Source organism: Sceloporus occidentalis, unplaced genomic scaffold (assembly GCF_023333645.1).
Source record: "Sceloporus occidentalis isolate IW3139 unplaced genomic scaffold, rSceOcc1.0.p SCAF_121, whole genome shotgun sequence".
Lineage (NCBI taxonomy): Eukaryota > Metazoa > Chordata > Lepidosauria > Squamata > Phrynosomatidae > Sceloporus > Sceloporus occidentalis.
The window spans coordinates 2123977-2144582 of record NW_028317101.1 but is presented as its reverse complement, the minus strand read 5'-3'; the positions used below and the strand labels follow the sequence as shown (position 1 = coordinate 2144582).

The 20606-nt window shown below is 40.2% G+C and overlaps 1 protein-coding gene across 1 annotated transcript in view; it reads left to right on the top strand.

The window, feature by feature from the left end:
- The first annotated feature begins 1707 nt into the window (after positions 1 to 1707).
- The window catches only part of LOC149282207 (uncharacterized), a 30678-nt gene continuing 11779 nt past the window's right edge, over positions 1708 to 20606 (top strand). Inside the window, exons 1-2 of the mRNA XM_089498527.1 lie at positions 1708 to 1756; positions 13413 to 13475. Of these exons, the coding sequence (XP_089354653.1) occupies positions 1708 to 1756; positions 13413 to 13475 (112 nt within the window). The remainder of the gene's footprint in view (positions 1757 to 13412; positions 13476 to 20606) is intronic.

Here is a 20606-nt window from a genome sequence, read left to right as displayed (position 1 = left end):
CAATGTGGTCACTCTAATGCATATTTATACCAACACCCAGGCCCCCCCCCTTTAGTATTGATTTATGTGATGCCCCCAGCCAGCACCCCTTGTTAAATAATGCCCACCCTTTAGTATCATGTCAGCCCTGGCACCCTGATTGCATATACAGGATCTGCCCAACATCCAGATCGGAAGCACAGGACTTGTCACTTTTACCCCCAAACAGCCTGCCTGTGGCATCCTAGCCTCAAACAGCCTCCACACAGTGTGTGCAAGCAACGTACAGGTAAGCAGCAGGGCCTCTGTGGAAGTCATCGCGATCGTGGCTGCTGGGAAATTTCCAGGTCGGCCAGTCTGGTCTTATTTTCAGGAGCTGCAGCTCTATCAGCCCCTACGTTAATCCAGCCCTGTGCAGCGGCCGTTTAGTTTATATATATATATATATATATATATATGGAAAAAAACTGTTAATGCAAAAACACTATGTTTTTAAATGACACTAGTAATAAGAAACTATGGTAGAAGTGCCCATTTAATTTCTGGGGCTGTGAATTTTGCTCTTTTTAATACAGTTACTATGCAATGTTGGGCTTTTTACTTTTCATCATCATTTTGTATGGTGCTTGTGACACCACAGTCTAACAGACAAAACACAGTCGTTCTAGCATGCCTCTGTTCAGTATCAATAGCACAAGGCTATTGTTTCCCTGTAGCGCATGCAGATCAGCCCCAGGGGATTGGCAACACGTGCCAGATATTCAATAGCATGTTTTAGAGATACCGTGCAGCCCCTTTGGGAGTTATTTGACTTACTTTGCAGAATGGGAAGTTAGTCACTACGAAATAGAACTGTACCCACTGGAACATTATAATATATCATTCATTTGGCTACATTTATTTTCATGCCTGTAGAGATAAACCTGTACATTTGTAAAAGATACTGGTTATTTGGGATGCGTGTTACTCAAAATACACAACTGAACTGAAGGTATTACTTTTATTTTCATCCAAAACAGATTTGTAATGATTCAGCCCCTATCTGCAGTGTGTTCCACACATTGAATTAAACATCTTAGAAATTAGAAATTGTAAAAGTTCAAAGTCACGTGAGGACATCCATATAAAAAATTAAGTGCTTTCCCAGTATTACAACTGGAGATGTGACAGCAGTACTTACGTTATTGCCCACAAATGTTGGGGTTAACAAAAGGTAAAAAAAGAACATCTTAAGCAGCAATATATATATATATATATATATATATATATTGCTCAATACCAAAGTATATAATAATGCATAAAAATAAACCCCAATCACAAGCACGGGATTCCCCAATTAGAACTGTTTTGAAAAGCATTTAAAAAGCCTCTCGGTTTAGCCGCAGAAGAGTTAACCAATCCTCCTGCCCCCTGCTCTTAGCGATAGGTGTGAATACAGGATGATGTCATGCTTAATTAGGCCAACCCTCAAAAAGCAGTTTGTCCTTTCTCTCTTGCCGTACAACTAACAAAAAAAAAAAAAAAAGCCTTTCCTTAGTTGTGATTACATTGTATCGCACTTACGGATTCTTGTTGATCGAGCAATGCGATCTGGACGGACTCAGGGATCCTAAAGTCAGTATAAGCTCCGTCTGCATGAAACCAGGCCAGATCCTCAGGGCCGATTAGCGATATCTAAAAAAAAAACAAATATTACTCCGAAGGGCTGCAAGCAGACACCCGCCAAACATGACCGAAATCAGTATCGATAATTCTAAGCTCCCTGGAGTCAAAGAAGGTAAAATTACTTTATTTATACATCCGGACTGTATATGATATCAGCCTTTATTCACCCTGTTTGTTTTCTGCTGTCTGGTTCCAATGAGTTAAAAAAAAAACAAAAAAAACGTGCTGGTCATATGTATCCTTTTAACCTGTTTTAACCCCTTCACCGCCAGCAGGGCACTGTGCTTTCCACCCTAATCCTAATTATAAGGCTGAAAACAATGGGGCTAGAGGGTAATAAATATGAAGACTGACACTGCAATAAGTGCTGCATACATTGCTCACTCTATATAAATATAATATTATTAAATACCCTTAATGTTCGTTTGAAAGTATCCAGGCTTTAAACATGTTTTCCCATCTCTAGGATCTAAACATGGCTCCATCGTAGCTGCGTGATCGGACAGCATTTCGGGTTTTGCATCTAAAAGTTCAATAACTACATTTGGATCACGTCTGTATTTATAAAATGCCTCTTCCATCTTCACTTCGCCTCCAGGGGCGTTTCATTATTAGTTGTTGTTTTATATAGCACCATCAAACTCCGTAGCGCTGTACAATGGGTAGACAGGACATAACCGGTAGTATGTAACATAACAAATTGACTTACAGAGACAACAGGTGAGGAGGGCCCTATTTACCAGATTTGTTTTGGCATTTTTACCTTTATCTGCCTTTTTTTTGTACCCATGTAGACTATATATTGTTTTTTTTTTCTTTCAAGGAGAGATCGAGCTTTCTTTTAATAGCATATTTAGTCAAATTAGTATGAATAATAACTGGAGGGGAAAGAAAACAAACTTGACATATTTTCTTCAGGAATAATCCTCAATAAATCACTTCAATTGACAGGAAATACCCCCAAAATTAAACAATTGAGGAAATACCTCAGCTGTATAGAATTTCCATACTTTTCAAGCAGTTATAGGGCACACGTGTGAATTGCTGATTGAAAACTGATGGGGTTTTATGTGCTGCATTGATGGCTGGGATTTTAAACAAAGAACCCCCCAAAATACCCACAAAAGTACACATTTCTGTAAAGCAGACAGCCGAGGGTATGTTGCGGAGGGGGCTTCTGGACACCAGTCATTGCCAAAGTTAGCCTTAGCAATATTTTCCTGTGCTTTTTGTCACCAACACTTCTGTGTTGCTTTTTTCCACGGGTTGTGTGTTATGGCAGGGAAATCCCTCTGTGTCTAGCTGCATCAACGTTATTCCATATACTACGGAAATACCCCACATGCAAAGGTTTTTTACGCTATTTTGGAACTTGCAGAACAAAAATGTATTTATGGGATTTTGGTGCCAATTAAAAATACCCCCTATTTTTTTCCCCTTTGTGACTCGCCTCAATGCAGAAGAACACTATATTAGAAAAAAGAAACACTAATACTCTACTTTTAGTATTCTACGCCATTAAGCAATCATCGATGCAGAGAAGGACAGGAACAGCAGTGGTACATGGAGTCCCTCCTAATACCTTTTTTATTATTATTTCTTGTTTTGTAGCAGTCTCTGCCTCTCTTTTGAGGCTTTCATTTGGCACGTATTGTGCAAGGAAAGTGCCTGCCAGTAAGACGTAGGACAGTTTCTGTCTTTTTAGGACCGGTGCATCACCCTCTCCTCACATTTAAAAGAACCGCATGTTCATTGTGTATTGTGGCTAGAACATAGACGTTGTCTTTGTCAGTGTACCTGAGGGCCGGAATTTTTTCAATACGCAAAGCACTTGCTTATGTTTGGGGTGAGTTAAGTGTTTCGAGGAACCTTAAGGTTTGTGACGAGGCTGGGGTGTCAAAAATAAAACATAATAAAGATTATATCTACCCAGAGGTGGTAGCTTTTATTCAGAAGTAGGCACCACACTATTTTGCAACTTGTGCCAACTATGTGTGGGCAATCAGGTGGATCTAGGTGACTATCCTTCCCCTCATATATACTGAAGGACACTGTATACCCTGTACTGGTCTGTTGATGGGGAATACTCCTTAAAATGTAGTCTGCCCTTGAAAAGAACAACTGACTCATCAAAGCAGCCATTCTGCTTGGGGTGTAAATTTCAGAAAATGTATTTGCAAAGAAATTGATAATTGGCCTCAATTTGTACAGTCTGTCAAATTGTGGGTCACCTCTTGTGGGGATTTGGGCATTATCATTGAATTGCAGGAATGTTAGCAGGCCCAAATCTGACCCAGTTCATAAAAAGGGGCTTGATAAAATTGGGTCTGTGCTCCAATAGAAGGTTGTTTGTTTTACAATACCCGTCATTAGGGTCAAGACCTAAAATGTTTGAATTTCATAGGGTTCAGTAAAGTGCCAGGTTTGACATTTGCTAACTTGGTCAGCTGCAAGACATTGGACAGCGTAGATGTTAGTGTGAGCTGTTAATGTATGATGCCAGGAGTGGCAATAAATGGGAGAATTTCAGACTCCGACAGATTTGCGGGTTTGATATTGGCTTAACGGTGGCATAACACCAAATTGTGTCTTGCCCTGCAAAATGTGTTGAGGGGCACCTCCTGTCTAGGTATCATGTTTTGGATCCAAGTGTCTGCATTTTTGAACTTGTTAAACATGTGGAATTAGTGTCCGCTTATGCTTGGTAATACAATAGTAGACCTCGATAACGGCACATTAGGAGCAGTTTCAAATGACAAACTTCTGTACAAAGAAGTTATGGGCCCCCTAGGACTAGATTCTCCCCTGGCCTGTAGGGGCCCGTGTCGTGGCCCCGCTGGGATGGTGTCACATTTAAAGTTTGACATGTTGAAAAGTGTAGCTGGGGTGCAAGGACCACTCCCTGATGCCCCCTTGCCATCTGCCCCAAATGAAAGTATCCTGGTATAATCCTACTGAAAATAAGCACTTGTACATGTCATAAAAGGCTGAAATAACATTTGTTGCAGTGTATAAGCTTCCAAGCAGGGCCCCGTTACCAATGTATCCGTTTATCTCAATGCGTTTACATTAAACTTTACGTTTGTTGTTTCTAGTTTTGTCACACCTTTTGGATGTATGTACTGTAAGAAGCCTTGTGTAAATTGTTGGTGCTGTATAAATGAAAGCGTATAATGTGCGACAGTTTTCTTCTGCAAAGCCACTGCCGCTAAGTGTATAAAACGTATAATTTCTTATGGGATCGGTTACCCAGCTGAAGTTGAGTCTGCTACATTTTGGCTTTTTGACTTGTTCTATTAAAACTTGCTTTTAATTAAAATCCGTACAAACAAGCGATACAAGGTTTACATTTTGTTCTTCAGTTCTATTTAATTGTAAACTTTAGCCAGAATGGCTTCTGTGTTGTTGGATAGGTGTGAGGTGAATGCGGTCAGTCCTTTGTCACCACACTTGTAAGCCTCATTAACAAAACAAAGAGGCAGCATGCTGCCAGGTGATCTGTTGTGAGATCAGCAGGCACGCTTCTTAAAGCTAATCCCTGCTACCACGCAGGGTTCAGAGATTGCGATGTCACACGTTATTCCCCACTCTAACCCTATAATAAATGTGAAAACAATAAGAAAATAAAGACACGGTGACACATTTTACTTATGTCCGTTTTTTGCTTAAAAAGTAACAAAATGTGTTTAAGGACTTTCACCCACTAATAGTGGTTAAATATTAACTCCCAGCGGTGCAAAAAGGTTGGCATACATTTCACATTTTGTTTCTTTAACAGAAGAAATACATACACATGTATATAGAACCACATCTATCAGATAACTTTTTTACAGGGGTAATTTTTAAGGAAAATCTATACATATTTAAATTTTACTATTTGATCTGGCATCTATAGCGAAATAATGGACGTAAGAATTATATTTTTGTAACTTTACTTTATATTATACTGGTTTTCACAAACTCGAAAAATTACAAAAACTTGTCCAACAGCCCAGCACTCAAAGGGGTAACAGTCATGCGATATATTCATTTTTGTAATACAACAGTGACTTTCTTTTAAGGTTGGATATATATGTGTGTATAATTACACATAATCAGCCTAATTCCTTCAATACATTTACATTAAACTTCCAGATAAAACAAATTATGCAAGGCAGTAGACACATGACAAAAATCAACAACTTTTTTTGGGATGTTTTCAAAACTCCTGGGTGCAGAGGGGTTAACGGCCATTGTTTATACTGGCTATTCAATAGTAGGAGTGTTGTACATTGCACTTAAAATGATCCTGGTGCGAAAATGGTAAATGCGGTGCATTTAGTATGGCAACCAAAGGAATGGTCCTGCCAGCGCCACCACTTTCACTCTTTTAAGATTCTCTCTGGTTCTCATCATATATTTAGTTAGGCCAGTGTTAGATTAGGCATCGAAGGTGGAGCCGCCCCCTCATTGCACATGTGAAATTTACACTATGTACAATATAGTAATCAGGGTGCAACAACCCCTTGGTGCCAGGTCCTAATGGCAACAAGAAATCACTTCCTGGCACCAAGGGTTTGGTAGTGGAGCCCCCACGCTAGCATCTTTGTCTTCCACCTTGCCCCAGGCCGGGTTTACGGCACTCCATTAATCAAATCGAGTCTGAGCTCAGGGATATGACTTAATTTCCCAGCGCTCAGATTCAAGCAGCATGCGAGGACTGTGAGGGAGAAGAGGTGTCCTGAGCCCAAGTAGATGTGTTACACTGTGTGTAAGTATGTTAATATGGTAGTGTGTGTTAATTAGTCTCGTTAATGAAAATAAAAACTCCTACATTGTGGCTCTTAAATCACAACCAAATTTGTAAACCCCCTGATACTAATTGCCTAGTAGTATATCAGATGGAGCCTTTGGCCATATCGCGCCTGGTCTAAGTGCTCTGCAAACTCAACTCGAGTAAAGCAAACAAAGCGTGTCCAATATGCTTGTCTGAATAAAATCCTGCTATTAATCCAGGGCTGGCAGTGTTTCTGCATTACTTTCAAGGATTGTAGGTGGAGACGTGCCCACAAAGTCACTTGGATTTGCCTAAAATTGTGTACGGACCAGAGCAAACATCCAACTTGTTCTACAGCTGCCAGCATTATTGAGCTGTTATTTGTGACTGTGTGCCATGTTAGTATATCGATAGTGTAATTGGAATCGAAATCAGAGAAACATGTCAAAAGTTTAATGTGTTACTGTTTAGTATAGTTTACCTATACTCGCCTGTTGTATTTAACCTATATTTCTCACCTTTTATACAACACCCTATTATTATATTATGACTAACCCAGCTAATGGAATATTAAGGCTTTACAGGTTCCGTAACCATGTAAAAGGGTTCCTGAAATACTTTCACTTAAAATGTTTGGTTTGTTGACATGTATGGTTTTTATCTCTACTGCTTACAAAAGCCAGTATTTTATTTGTTTGTTTTTTGTTTCAAATTTTTTTATAAAAAAATTATTTATAAAAGCTCATAAAAATCACACAAGAAATATGTTTACAAGTCAGGTTCTGTGCTACAAGGCCACTAAAAATGATATTATGTAACCGTGAAAGCCTTTATCATTTCAGTACTATTTTCTTTAAAAGCTAAATCTAATTATATACCCACTTAATAAGCAAATGTGCAAATATGCATTTACAAACCTGATCTAAAAAATACAAAACCAGATGGTTGAAAAAACCAACCTCTTCCCCTTTTTAAATGTAAGGGGCTCCCCAACTACTAGTGTCAGGGGACAAGCAGATGTTCTACGGTAATAGTTATTCTACAGGTTGTAGATTTCATTGAAGTTTGGGGAATAGGTCTAATGAGCAGCACAACAAATCATGTGTCGTACCATTGTATATGTTCATGTGAGATTTGTAGTTGGGTTGAGAAGTTTGATAGTGTGTAGTTGGAGCTTTCATGCACAATACCTTTTGTTAACTGTTAATTTATATAAGTCACAGAATTACCTGTGAACCACCCAAAGTAACATATAAACATAGGTTTGTGTTCTATAGTATAGGTCTACTTTATGTCTGTATATACACACACACACACTAATTATTGTATCTTTTATGGGTGGTAGGTATATGGATGGCAAAGTGTGTCTGTCCATTTAGGGGGGTTTATTAACTTATGTTTTAATGAAAAGTGGCTTTTGGACAATTTAATTTGGCACATGTTTATATGCATTGTTATGCTGCCTAAAGTTACTGACAATATCAAAAATGAGCTCTGATACTTTGCTTTTATTTGAATTGGGTAAACTCTCGGGGTCATCAGGGCTGGAGCTCGCTCATATTCTAGTCTGTTGGTTAGATGCCATTCAAGATTGCCCTGCATGAGCCCGAGTAATTCCAACTCTGCACTAAGATCTAAAAAGTCAAGATTTGAAAAAACGGCAGCAGAACTTCCTTATGTACATTCCATTTAGATTACCATTGCGATTATAATAAACCAGAACAATACATTTTCAAGCAGTACGTCATATTCCTGCAGCTGTGCCTTCCTAGTGACTAATAAGGGAAAACTGCAGAATTCTTAAAGGGAGCTCCCACCATTTCTTCCTAGTATCAGATTATTATGAATGATATTAATTATATTATTGTAATATGCAGTCACATATAAGAGGTTATCGTTATGGACAGGAATTGCCTTTGAAATTGGTGCTCAAGTACCCCTTGGCCCAATATAACTTTACCCTTGGTCATATATATTGTAGAAGTTAAGAGACTAGTCCTCTTGGGCAGTCGTACATTTAAAGTCCCACGGAACAACTAAACCAAATAATTTCAATTAGGCAGATGAGTTCCATTGAGGCACATTTCATCCATGTTGGTTTACTCAGCAACGTATTTTATTTTTCTTCAGCAGGATGTAGCTTTATAGTCCTGTTATTGTCCTGTATAATAATGTTATAAGTAAAAATGCCCTTTGAAACAAACTATATATAATAAAAATAGCGCAGCGTATGCCAAACCATGTGCTTATCTGCAACTGTATGGGGGTTTCCGTAACGTTAAACGGTATATAGACTTGCCGTCCCACTCGGCGAGGACCACATAATGTATCTGTCTGTTTCCTGTCCTCCGTGGTTAATTCAGTTGAAAATTCTGCAATATTTGTAATATGTTATAAATCATCTACTTTAGACCTATAAATATAACTTTCTAACATTATACTTTTGAGAATTCCCGATCTTGGTAAGCCAGTCCAGGAAACCTTAACTTATCTATTATCATCATGTTTAATAGCTACCCGTCTTGAGGTATTGGTCCATGGACAGTTCTGGAGAAGTTTCAGAGTAGGAACATAATTGTTAAACAAAACTATTTTTATTTGATCAAGATTTCATATCCCCCCCCCCCCCCCCGATATGAAAACCTGTTTTATCTAGACCAGCGAGATACGCTAGTTTATCAATGTCTCAATGCATAGCTTTTCTTATTCCAGTCATTCAAACTGGGATCTTTTTAACATCCTTCTAATGCTTTTGCATAGTTTTCATTTAAAAAACTTTAACAATGTATACAGTTTTGTTTTTAAATCTAAAAGAGTTTATCTTTCTGTATTGCAAAATGCAGTATAATATCCGGTTATTCAGAAACCTACCCTAAAACAGTGTAAGAGCTAAATAAGAATGCATATTGTACAGCACTATAGAATATGATGGCGCTATATAAAACAAATAATAAAGTATGCTAAGTTTGTTTTATGAACGGAAGATAATAGAACAGAGTGATATGCCTGATTTCTTAAAGATTCAGTGAATATACATTTGCTGAACAACATTTGTAACGTGAAATTGTCAAAAAAGTTGATATTATGACAGAATTTGGTTACAATTGCTGTGGAAATTGGAGCCCATATATGCCATTTATTTTTTGTTAATATAAGTATGCTAATACTATTTTTGCAGGTGTATTGACTTGCAGCCACAGGGTTATTCTGATATCTAAAATTCAGTCTGAAAATTATCATGATTCTTTTGATAATGGTTAAGTTGATAAAGGTAATTCCAGCCTTGCGTAGCATATACAGGGCTTTGTTTCTGCCAACCAACATTCCAGTCTCTGACACCAGTTAACGATTAAACCGTTTTCTGCCTCTGTGGCCAGCTGTGCTTTATGGAAGGCATGTGTTATCAGGGAATCACCGAAACTGAGAACTTTTACGATCCTGTTACGTAAAAATAAATCCTCATTTCTTAAGTTATCCTAAGTTTACTTTTCTTTTAATACTATGCCTACCTGCTTTATAAAAAGAGTATTGGGTTTCTGCACATTTATTAGTGTCCAAATCAGAAAAAAGGGCCCCTCAAATATTAATAACAAATTCCTTATTACATTATGTTTTATATAGCGCCATCCTATTCCACAGTACTGTACAGTGGGTAAATAATACATAACCAGTATCTATGCCTTTGATCCTTTAGTTTTAGACTACAACTCTTTCTTCTACTTCTTTTTTGTGTTTTGTTGAATCCCTTTCCTCCAAGCTATACGTGTTGAGATCATTTAGTCTTTTCTAATATTTTTTTATCCTGCAAGCAATCCACAATTTTATTAGCCGTTCTCTAAACTTGCTCCAGAATATTTATATTCTTCTGGGGATGAGGTCTTCCAAACGGTAATGTAGGTGACCTCTATAAAGTTGGATGGCTGTCCTTTTCTGGTGCTTTGTTCCATGGGCGGCCTACCCTTAAGTCCTCAGAAATAAGGACTCTTGAATAGCTTTCCTGTGTTGCTAACCGCACAATGCCCATTTTACGATATTCTGATATGGGATTTTTATATCCTAAGTGTATTTTATGTTAAGATTAAACTGCAGCTGATGCACTTCTATTCCATACTTCTTATTTAGCTAAAAAATAATTACTATTGAATATATAATGTAATCTTTAACATTTTATATTTCTGTATTTATATACTATTCATATATATAATTTACACAGTCTTGATTAACCCCCACATTTAGTCCAAGAATGAGAATTGAAACCTCTTCAGTTATAAAAAGAAAAGTCTACTTTCAGTTCCTCCCTGTCCGAAACAAATATGTTGATGTGAATGCAAATATTCTAACGTGGTATGCGTTTTTAGATGAAGGACACGCAAGGACTCAAGAACTGAAGGGAAAGAGTCATTTCTTAGCTCACGTCCATGCTGGTTTCTGTAGCTGTACCAAGTTAAACCTAAGAGTTTAGTTATAGGAATTACTGTATCTATCTGGATTCTCTAAATAAAGCTTGTTTACAGCAACAGATACCCTGGAAATGACAATTGATTTCCTGTTTGTGATGATGATACATATGTTAATTGCATTACCCTCACAATACAATCCATCCAAATGATGTAACTGGGGGAAACTGATAACACACATTGTTTTAAATCGTATGCGTGGTGCTGATATGCAGAAATAACAAAGTGGGAAGGCTGGGGTTTCTGATGACATATAAGTTGGTAAACAGAGCCCGATGACATGGAAATTCATCGGAGATCCAGGCTTTTAACAGGCTATTTGTAGAAACTCGCCTGCAGCATTGTTTTCAGTTCCAGCCGACACATCCTTTGAAAATTAACCAAACGAAGATAATGGGGTGTCCCTTGCAACATGTTGCCCCCTCCCTAATAAGCATTGTTGAAGATCAGTAGCTATATTGTACTTATCTAAATGAAAATCTCATTGATTACCAAAACAAGTGAACAATGCATACAGCCCAGTATCAACTAAACATTAAGTATTAAAAATATTCAAACTTTTTTCCCCAGCATATTTTATGTGAATATCTATCCTAATTTAGTGCTGTGTCCAATTTTTCACCCATATACTTCAACTCGTCCCAGAGCCTTGTTTTGATGGTCCAAGAGGTGTGTTGACATGTCTGCTAGGCATGATAAGCCTGGATGAAATGAATGACAATAAATCCCAGACGAGGCAGTTATGGATTTGTGGCCCCATGTGCATTCCTGGTTGAGCCTTTCTTAAGATTTAAAATGTTGCCACATTTTCATGGTGGAACATAAGTCTCTTAACGGTTCCAAAGCTTGATGTGTGCTGGGTGTCTTGTGATCCTGAATGATATCAACGCCAAGGAAGAAAAAACACTCTCCCCCTACAGTGCAGCGTGGGAGCCTTTAAACAGTTGTGCTCTAGTGATGTTTGCTTAGTCCGTCCAATTAAGATGAAGTGAAGGGTGTTTTGCAGAGATTAAAAAGTACATGGCCTTGTAAGTGTGGTGTGTTGAGTATAGAGTTTTCATTCAGCACTTTATTCTGCAGGTGAAGGACAGCTGAAGAAAATGAGGTTGGTTTTATTTAATTTCCTATTGGAATTGTAGTCATAAAAGATGACTTCAGTAACAATGTCCTCTGTCAGAAAATCCAAAGTTAGTTGTTTGAAAATCCGAGTTTATTAGCTTAGCACTCGCTAGGAGGTTTGCAAATAGACAGCAATGAGTGATGCAGTATTTATCATACTGGTCTTGTTAGTGATTACACAATACAATTAAAAGGGACTATTTCAATTTTAGATTCTGTCCTGAATTCATCTTCTGTCCGTTCACCCCCACCCATGCAATGGTCGCCTCAACCAATCAACAGGACATCTAATAATATGGAGATAGAATATAATGAGAAGGAGTAATCTTGTAGATCAGTCACTTCTAAAATTCTATATTTTGCTGTTCTCTACACTCAATACACTCACATGACTGTGTTTTAAATTAAATGAGCAATCCTTCATGTAAAGTATCTCTCACTTGCCGATTTTTGGCGATTTAGACCCCAATTGTAAGTGTAGCGTGATGAGAGGGGTGAGAACCTCTGGACAGGACATCCGTTAGCTAATCCTAGTTCTGCCACTCCAAAATAAAGATGTCAGTATCATACCGATATATTTTTTTCCCCCCCAACTAAAAGCACAAGCTAGTTTTAGTTTTAATTACCGTAATATAAGTATTTTTTTAAAATGCCCTTCTCCATTATGTACACCTAAGTTGAGTTTCTAATTCTTATATATTAAGATGCAGACCTATAAAGCCTATTGGGCACACCAGCCGTTTCTGGGTATTTTTATGCTTTCAAGTATACATTATGGATTCTATATTTACTTACTTGTTCCATACCTTCCTTCTCTTTGTTTAACCCTTCTAGTTTTGAAGGATGCCCAGTCTCCCCTGCTTTATGTCACTATTAGTAGTGACTACGGCAGTGACTGCTATGTAACTATTTGCTTTTACCGAGTTAGCCGCACCTTGTCAACATGAATGAATCACTTAAATTCTGAAGTTATCAACCCAAGTAATGCGAAATGTCAAACAGGGAGATTTATAACCTTTGCTATATAAGGTGAACTATTTCCATCTTGGTAACCAGGATATTAACGAAAAAAGAAGAGCACTCCCATAATCAATATTTAGAAATAGAAATATTTAACAAAAATGTTACTACTTTTTTTTTTTTTCTTCTTCTTTTGAAGCAGTGGCATAAAATTATATCTATTTCTAACTGCTTAAATTATTGGTATCATAATTTTATTTATAAAATTAGTGTTGCATCAAAGTACCAATTTTTGTACTGTATCTTCAACCGAGAGGAAGAAATGTAAATGGCTCTTGCTGGCAAATTTTTACCTCTAAATACCTAGGTCTTTTCTAATTTACTGAAATACAGCCATGTTGGAAGGCCTATGTAAACTTGTGCTTGCGTGTGTTATGGCTTGTTAACCCTGTCATGCCTCTGTTTTGGTTTTACAGTGGTTCGGGATTTTGCAGTGTTAGAAGATCACACTCTTGCCCACACACTTCAGGAGCAGGAGAGTGAGTACAGCATGCTTCTCAGAATCATATGTACAGTGTGTAGAATGAAATGTGTATTACTGGGTGATGAACAAATTCAGTTATCATTGCGCTTTGCATGGTGTAAACATTTGATATCAAAGTTTAATTTCCCAAATCACAGAATTGTATTGTCTGTTCCATTCATCTTCTGCCCTTTACACTTAAATGTAGTTTGTGTCCCTACAAGTTCTGACTAATGTTAAAATCTTTTTTTCCTAGTATAGTGGCAGTACGTATGGGTTGTTCTTTCCCCTCAGGACAAGCTTCTGAAAGACCAATCAAAAATTAAACTCCTCCCCTCCTACCCATAAAGGCCGGCAAACTGGTAGAGTCCCCAGTTCTTTCTTGTCCCTCGTAGGGTGAACAGCTTAGTGGATTCTTCTGATGGTGCGGCACACGGGTTGTTGCCGGGGGGGGGGGGGGGAGTGTTTGGCTGTGGTTTAAACTTCCCGGGTGGAAGTTCCGTGCTGCGCGCCTCGTAACTGGCTTACAGAGGCAGCGTTCATTCTATCCTTTTTGGTTTCGGAGGAGCGTGTGCAGCTGTGTGGAATGCACGCCCGGGTGGCTATTCGTTCCACTGTGATCCTGTAGCGCGAGCTTAGCATGCGCGGGACGGATCGTTTTTATGACGCCAATTCTGATGATTTGGCAGCCTATTTTAAGCTGTGCAAACCTGACTGACCACAAGAGTGTGTGTCAGGTCAGGTTCCTGTGTCACCAAGCCCCCACACGGTTGTCTTGCATTGGGTTTAATAAGTGTTTGATTGCGGTTTAAACTTCCTGGGTGGAAGTTCCGTGCTGCGCGCCTTGTAACTGGCTTACAGAGGCAGCGTTCTCTCTATCCTTTTTTGGGAATGGAGGCTATTTGCGCTTCAGGATCACAGTGGAATGAATAGCCACCTGGGCGTGCGTTCCACGCAATTGCGCATGCTCCTCCTCCATTCCCAAAAAAGGATAGAGTGAACGCTGCCTCTGTAAGCCAGTTACAAGGCGCGCAGCACGGAACTTCCACCCCGGAAGTTTAAACCGCAATCAAACACTTATTGAAACCAATGCAAGACAACCGTGTGGGGGCTTGGTGACACGGGAACCTGACCTGACACACACTCTTGTGGTCAGTCAGGTTTGCACAGCTTAAAATAGGCTGCCAAATCATCAGAATTGGCGCCATAAAAAAGATCCGTCCCGCGCATGCTCAGATTGCGCTTCAGGATCACAGTGGAATGATCTGAGCATGCGCGGGACGGATCGTTTTAATGGCGCCAATTCTGATGATTTGGCAGCCTATTTTAAGCTGTGAAAACCTGTCTGACCACTAGAGTCCACACTGGTGTCTTGCATTGGATTTAATTTGGGTTTTATCTAATACACATGTTTAACCCTTCATCTCCCGAAAAAAGACAAACCTGTTCCTCCTGCTAAGATAGCTGCTTCTAAAGCTAGACATCTAGCCTGTGCAGAGTGTAATATGCTGCTCCCGGACAGCTACAGAAAAGACTTGCCAACAGTGTGCTGCGGACATCTTGGCAAAAGAAAAGCAAAAAGACATGCAGTCCTTCTTATGCTGTTCCAAGATAATTTATCCCAGACCTTTCAGCATTTAAAGATGCGGCTAAAATCTCCTGCACCTGAGTCACCTGCAAAAAGGCATAAAAGGCTTTGTCTGACCGTTTATTTGGGGGAATGCTCTCGCTCGTCTTCTGAGACTAATTTTTATGATTCAGAGGACGGATTTGGTTTTCCGCCTCAAGAAATTCACAAGTTTTATTAAAGAGGGAGTGGAATAACTCCAGCAATCGAGCTTTTATTTCTAAGCGTTTTAAACAATTATTCAAGTTTCATATTAAATGGGAAGAGCTTCCAAGGGTAGAGGTGCAAGTTGCACAGTGTCCAAGTAAACCGTGCTTCCTATAGGTGAGATAGCGGGACTCAGAGATGCTATGGATGAGAGAGCCGAAATAGCCGTTAGGAGAATGTTTCAGAGTAAAGCAGCTTCAGCGGGAGCAGCTGTTATCAAAGCAACCTGGGCTTCCCGCCCGATCCATGGGGCTGTCATCAGTGGCCAGACGGGCAGTATGGTTAAGATCTTGGAAGGCGGTTACAGCCTCTTAAGCAGCCTTATGTGACCTGCTGATTGAACAAGGAAGACTTTTTAGGTACACCATTGGAAGACAAAAGAGCAGGGGTCGCCTGCAACCCTTTTTGAAAGCATGGTTTCAGTCTACAGGAAACACATGGATAACAGAGTGGTCTAGACAAATACCGTATTTGCTCGATTATAAGACGAGGTTTTTTTCAGAGCAAATGCTCTGAAAAATACCCCTCGTCTTCTAATCGGGGTCGTCTTCTAATCAGACCTCAAATAGAGTCTGATTAGGAGACTAAGATCCAGATCCCCCGCACCGCTGCAGGGGACCTGGATCCTCCTGTCTCACCCCCCCCCCCCCATCATACACACTTACCGGTGCTTCCTGCTGTATTGCCGGGGCAGCGGGTTGACGTCTACGCGATCCGCGTAGACAACGTCCGCTGCAGCCGGAAGGAGGTGTGGCTAGCAGCGGGGGTTGTCTGCGTCCGTCGCGTAGACCTTCCCTGACTGTCAGAGATCTCTGATCTCTGACAGCCGGGGAAAGTATACGCGACGGACGCATACAAACCCCCGCTGCCAACTCCACCTCCTTCCGGCTGCAGCAGAAGGCGACGTCAACCCGCTGCCCCGGCTGGAAGCACCGGTAAGAGAGGGCTGAGAGGGGAGAGAGGAGAGGGGAGGGGAGGGGGGGGAGAGAGTGTGTGTGTGTGTGTGTTAGTTAAATGGGGGCATAGGGCATTTCTGGAGTGGCGTTAAGGGGGCATTTAATAGAGCACTCTGCCTCCTGAAATGCCTTATACCTCCCTATATGCCACTCTGCCCCATAATATGCCTTTTAACCCCCTAAATGCCAGAGTGGCATATAGGGGTATAAGGCATTTCTGGAGGCAGAGTGCTCTATACAATGCCTTTTAACTCCCTTAATGCCACTCTGCCTCCTGAAATGCCTTATACCTCCCTATATGCCACTCTGCCCCATAATATGCATTTTAACCCCCTAAATGCCAGAATGGGATATAGGGGTATAAGGCATTTCTGGAGGCAGAGTGGCATATAGGGGGTCAAAAGGCATACCATGGGGCACAGTGGCATATAGAGGGTTAAAAGGCATATCATGGGCCACAGTGCCATATTGGTGTGGCAAGCCTGGGGGCAGATGTGCGTAACTGGGGGACAGGCTGGAAAATACAAGAAATAAAAACAAAAAAAATATTTTTCTCAATCATAGCTTTTATTAAAAAAAATAGTTTACATGAATTAACATTTACTGGTAAAACTTTTTTCCTTTAGGGTCGTCTTATATTCAGGCTTTTTCTTTTTTCCTAAGTTAATATTCAGATTTTGGGGGGTCGTCTTATAATCAGGGTCGTCTTATAATCGAGCAAATACGGTAGTTTTTGTAGGCTACAAGATCAGGTTTTTCACTGTTCCTCGCGACCACTTCCTGTGTTCCTCTGATCTTACAAAAAGAGAGAACAAAGTTTTGTCAGCAGTAGTGTTGAAATTGTTAGTGAAAGAGGTCATCGAACAAGTGCCCTCAGAACATCAATAGAGAGGAGTGTATTCTCGAATTTTTCTCGTGCCCAAACCAGATAACACATTCCGTCCAGGTCTCGACTTAAAGGCCATCCGTCAATGGTTGTATTGCTTATCAACATTTCAGAATGGAAGCCATTATATCCGTTTCCCACATCATCTGAGAAGGAGATTTCATGGTCACTATAGACCTAAAAGATGCGTATCTACATGTCCCTATGGCAGGAAGTTCCTGAGATTTGCTATAAGAACAAAGCATTTTCATCTCAAAGCTCTTCTTTTCGCTTTGGCTACCGCTCCACGAGTCTTCACAAAGCTTCTCTGTCCAATGGCGGCGCAGTTGAGACAGTTTAGCCGTCATCCCGTATGTCGACGACTGGCTTCTCAAGGCATCCTCTCCAAGTCAACTAAATCACCAACTGAAGACTTCAATAACCTTTTTAGAACAGCACGGATGGATCATAAACATAGGAAAATCTTACTCCATCCAGGAGAATAAATTTCCTAGGTCACATTGTGGACTCTGTATCCATCTTTTTGCACCTTACTTCTCAGAAGATCAGACAGGCAGTAAACCATCTGCAACGATATCCAATTTGTATCATCGGGAAAGCAATGAGTCTCCTGGGCCTATTAACCTCTACCATCCCAGCAGATGGGCCCGGTCAAGAATGAGGCCACTTCAGTGGCAGATCCTTTCCAGCTGGTCCAGGTCACAAGAAGAATTAGATTCTTAGATCCAGGTGTCAAGAGTGGTTCTCCAACAGCTCAATTGATGGCTTTGTTTTCAACCAGCAGACTGGTCCATTGTCACAACAGACGCGTCAGAGACAGGTTGGGGCGCTCACCTTTGGTTCCACAGCGCCCAAAGAAGATGGTCTCCAGAAGAGAAGCCAGTCATCCAACTAAAGGGAACTGGATGCAGTTTTTCTAGCCCTAAAGGTGTTCAAATCTTGGATTATGTTCCACCAAGTAAGCTTCAATCAGACAATGCGACTGTAGTAGCTTGCCCCAACAGACAAGGAGGCACAGGGGCTTGGAAGCTTCAATGTCTTTGTTCGGAGATTTTTTTGTTATGGGCCAAAAAGCTGACAGATCTATCGGCATGTCATATCAGGCTGACGATCCGAGCAGGGGAAGATGTTCTCAGACAGAGTGGTCTCTGAGCCCAGTTATTTTTCGACAAGTTGGTCGTCAAGTTTGGGCGTACAGAAGTAGATCTCATGGCTACAAGACAAAACAGAAACCCCTCTTTTTGCGTTTCTCTACAAAATGGACTATCCTCATTTTCTAGACGGACTAACAGTGATATGGCAATTCAAGCTAGCCTATGTGTTTCCGCGGTAGCTCTGATCCCGTGTATCCAGAAGATCAAGAAGGACAAAGCCAGGGTGCTTGCAATCCTTCCCGTTTGGCCAAACCGGGGCTGGTTCTCGGACCTGCTCCAGATGACGATTTGTTCTTGGGAACTTCCAGAATCTCCAGATCTACCGGGAAACCACAATGTCCATACACTCCATTCAGATGTTTCGCTTAACGGCATGGATGCTGCAAGGCTAATTCTACAGGAGTAAGGTATTCACGGTGCTATGGCTGGTCAGAAATTTACCTCAGAACTTGGAGCAAGTATTTGGAATGGTGCCAGGATCAAGATTTCCTGACCTATCCTCCATCTATTTCAGTCATCTTACAGTTTCTCGAGAGGGGGTACAGTGCAGGTCTCCAGGTGGCTACCCTGAAGGGACAAGTGTCCGCCCTCGGCCACTTCTTGATTTGGACTTAGCCTCGGATCCCTTTTTATTAGGCGTTTTTTGCAAGGCTATTACTCTGTTTCCTGGGCAGCTAAGGCCTTAGCTTCCCCAGAAGAAATTTGCGAAGCGGCAACCTGGTCTTCATGGAATACTTATGTTAGCCATTATAGGCTAGACTTTTCTGCAGCTTCGGAAGCTGCCTTGGGCCGTCATGTTCAAGCGGTCAATGCCTCTATCCCAACCATCTAAGGGATCTTTCTATATCCCATACGTACTGCCACTATACGCAGGAAATAACAATTTCTTACCGTGAATTTTCTTTTTCCTAGTATAGTGGCAGTACGTAGTTCCCTCCCTTATATGTTTGGAGTGAGTAGTATTTCTTGCTATTACAGAGGACTCTACCAGTTTGCCGGCCTTTATGGGTAAGAGGGGAGGAGTTTAATTTTTGATTGGTCTTTCAGAAGCTTGTCCTGAGGGGAAAGAACAACCCATACGTACTGCCACTATACTAGGAAAAAGAAAATTTACGGTAAGAAATTGTTTTCCAACACAAAAATAATTTTTTTTTGTATGTTCTGGAGCACTAAAGAAATGGAGAAAGGTGATTTCTATAGACTATATGCCATACAGTTTTAAAGTGACATGTTTAAGTTTGACAGATTTTTGTCTGTAGTGGTGAAAAGATATTCAATGAAACATTCAAGACGATGCACAATGTTGACGAATTGAACACTTTTTATTCATGAAACTTTAATTAAGCTGTGATTTTCAATCCTTCTGATTGATTTTACATGTTTATGTACGTGATAATGTAGGGATACACATTAGACTGTTTATGCTACAGGAGCTTGATGCCCATCATTAAGTGCCCGCACTCCAAAAACCAAAGTCTCTCCTAAAGATTACCTATTGATAGCTGTAAATAAATGATATGCCATCTTTAGGCAAACTGTTTATTTTTTTGTGGTATTGCAGAACTGACATTGATAGACATTCCTATCTTATTCACTCTATATAGGTTTGATGTTTGATAACCTGCATATTGTCTAATAATGCCTCTCAATGTTAATGTTATACTTAATTCAAAGGGTATTGTTCTAGCTGTTGTAGGTGGTATCAGGGGCGTAACTAGATGCCTCAGGGCCCGGGTGCGAGAATCTGTTAAGGGCCCCCCCACCCCCTCACCCCCCCCCAAAAAACATGATTTTTACCCAACAATTTTTTTTCAACTAATTCAACAAATTCAATTTACATATTGAATCATAATCAAAGAAAAAGGGGCACATGTACAAAGGGCATAATCCAGGGGTGTCCAAGTTTTTTCTGCAGTGGGCCACTTCATCAGAATTGTATACGTGCGCGGGCCGCACTCATTTTTCACTGTGACAAAAAATATGGCCTTTAATAAAATATGCAGATTAAAATAAAGTAAAATGACACAAAACCTTTACTCTTCCTCTCACTGATTTCTGGGCCTTGAAAGTTTTGCGACTACAAATTCAGGATTCCCTAGATTTATTCTAGGGATGAACTAAAATGAAAATTCTGGACCAAAACATTCAGGGTTCACTTAGCCAAAACCGAAAATGACCCCCACCTTTAAAAATACTAATAAAAACTCACATGTTTAATAAAAGTAGGTAACACGCAATTGGACAAAATTAGCAATATGACTTGGCATGATAGGAGTGTGATTGCTGTTAGCCTAGGCAACCAGTAAATGCTGGTACC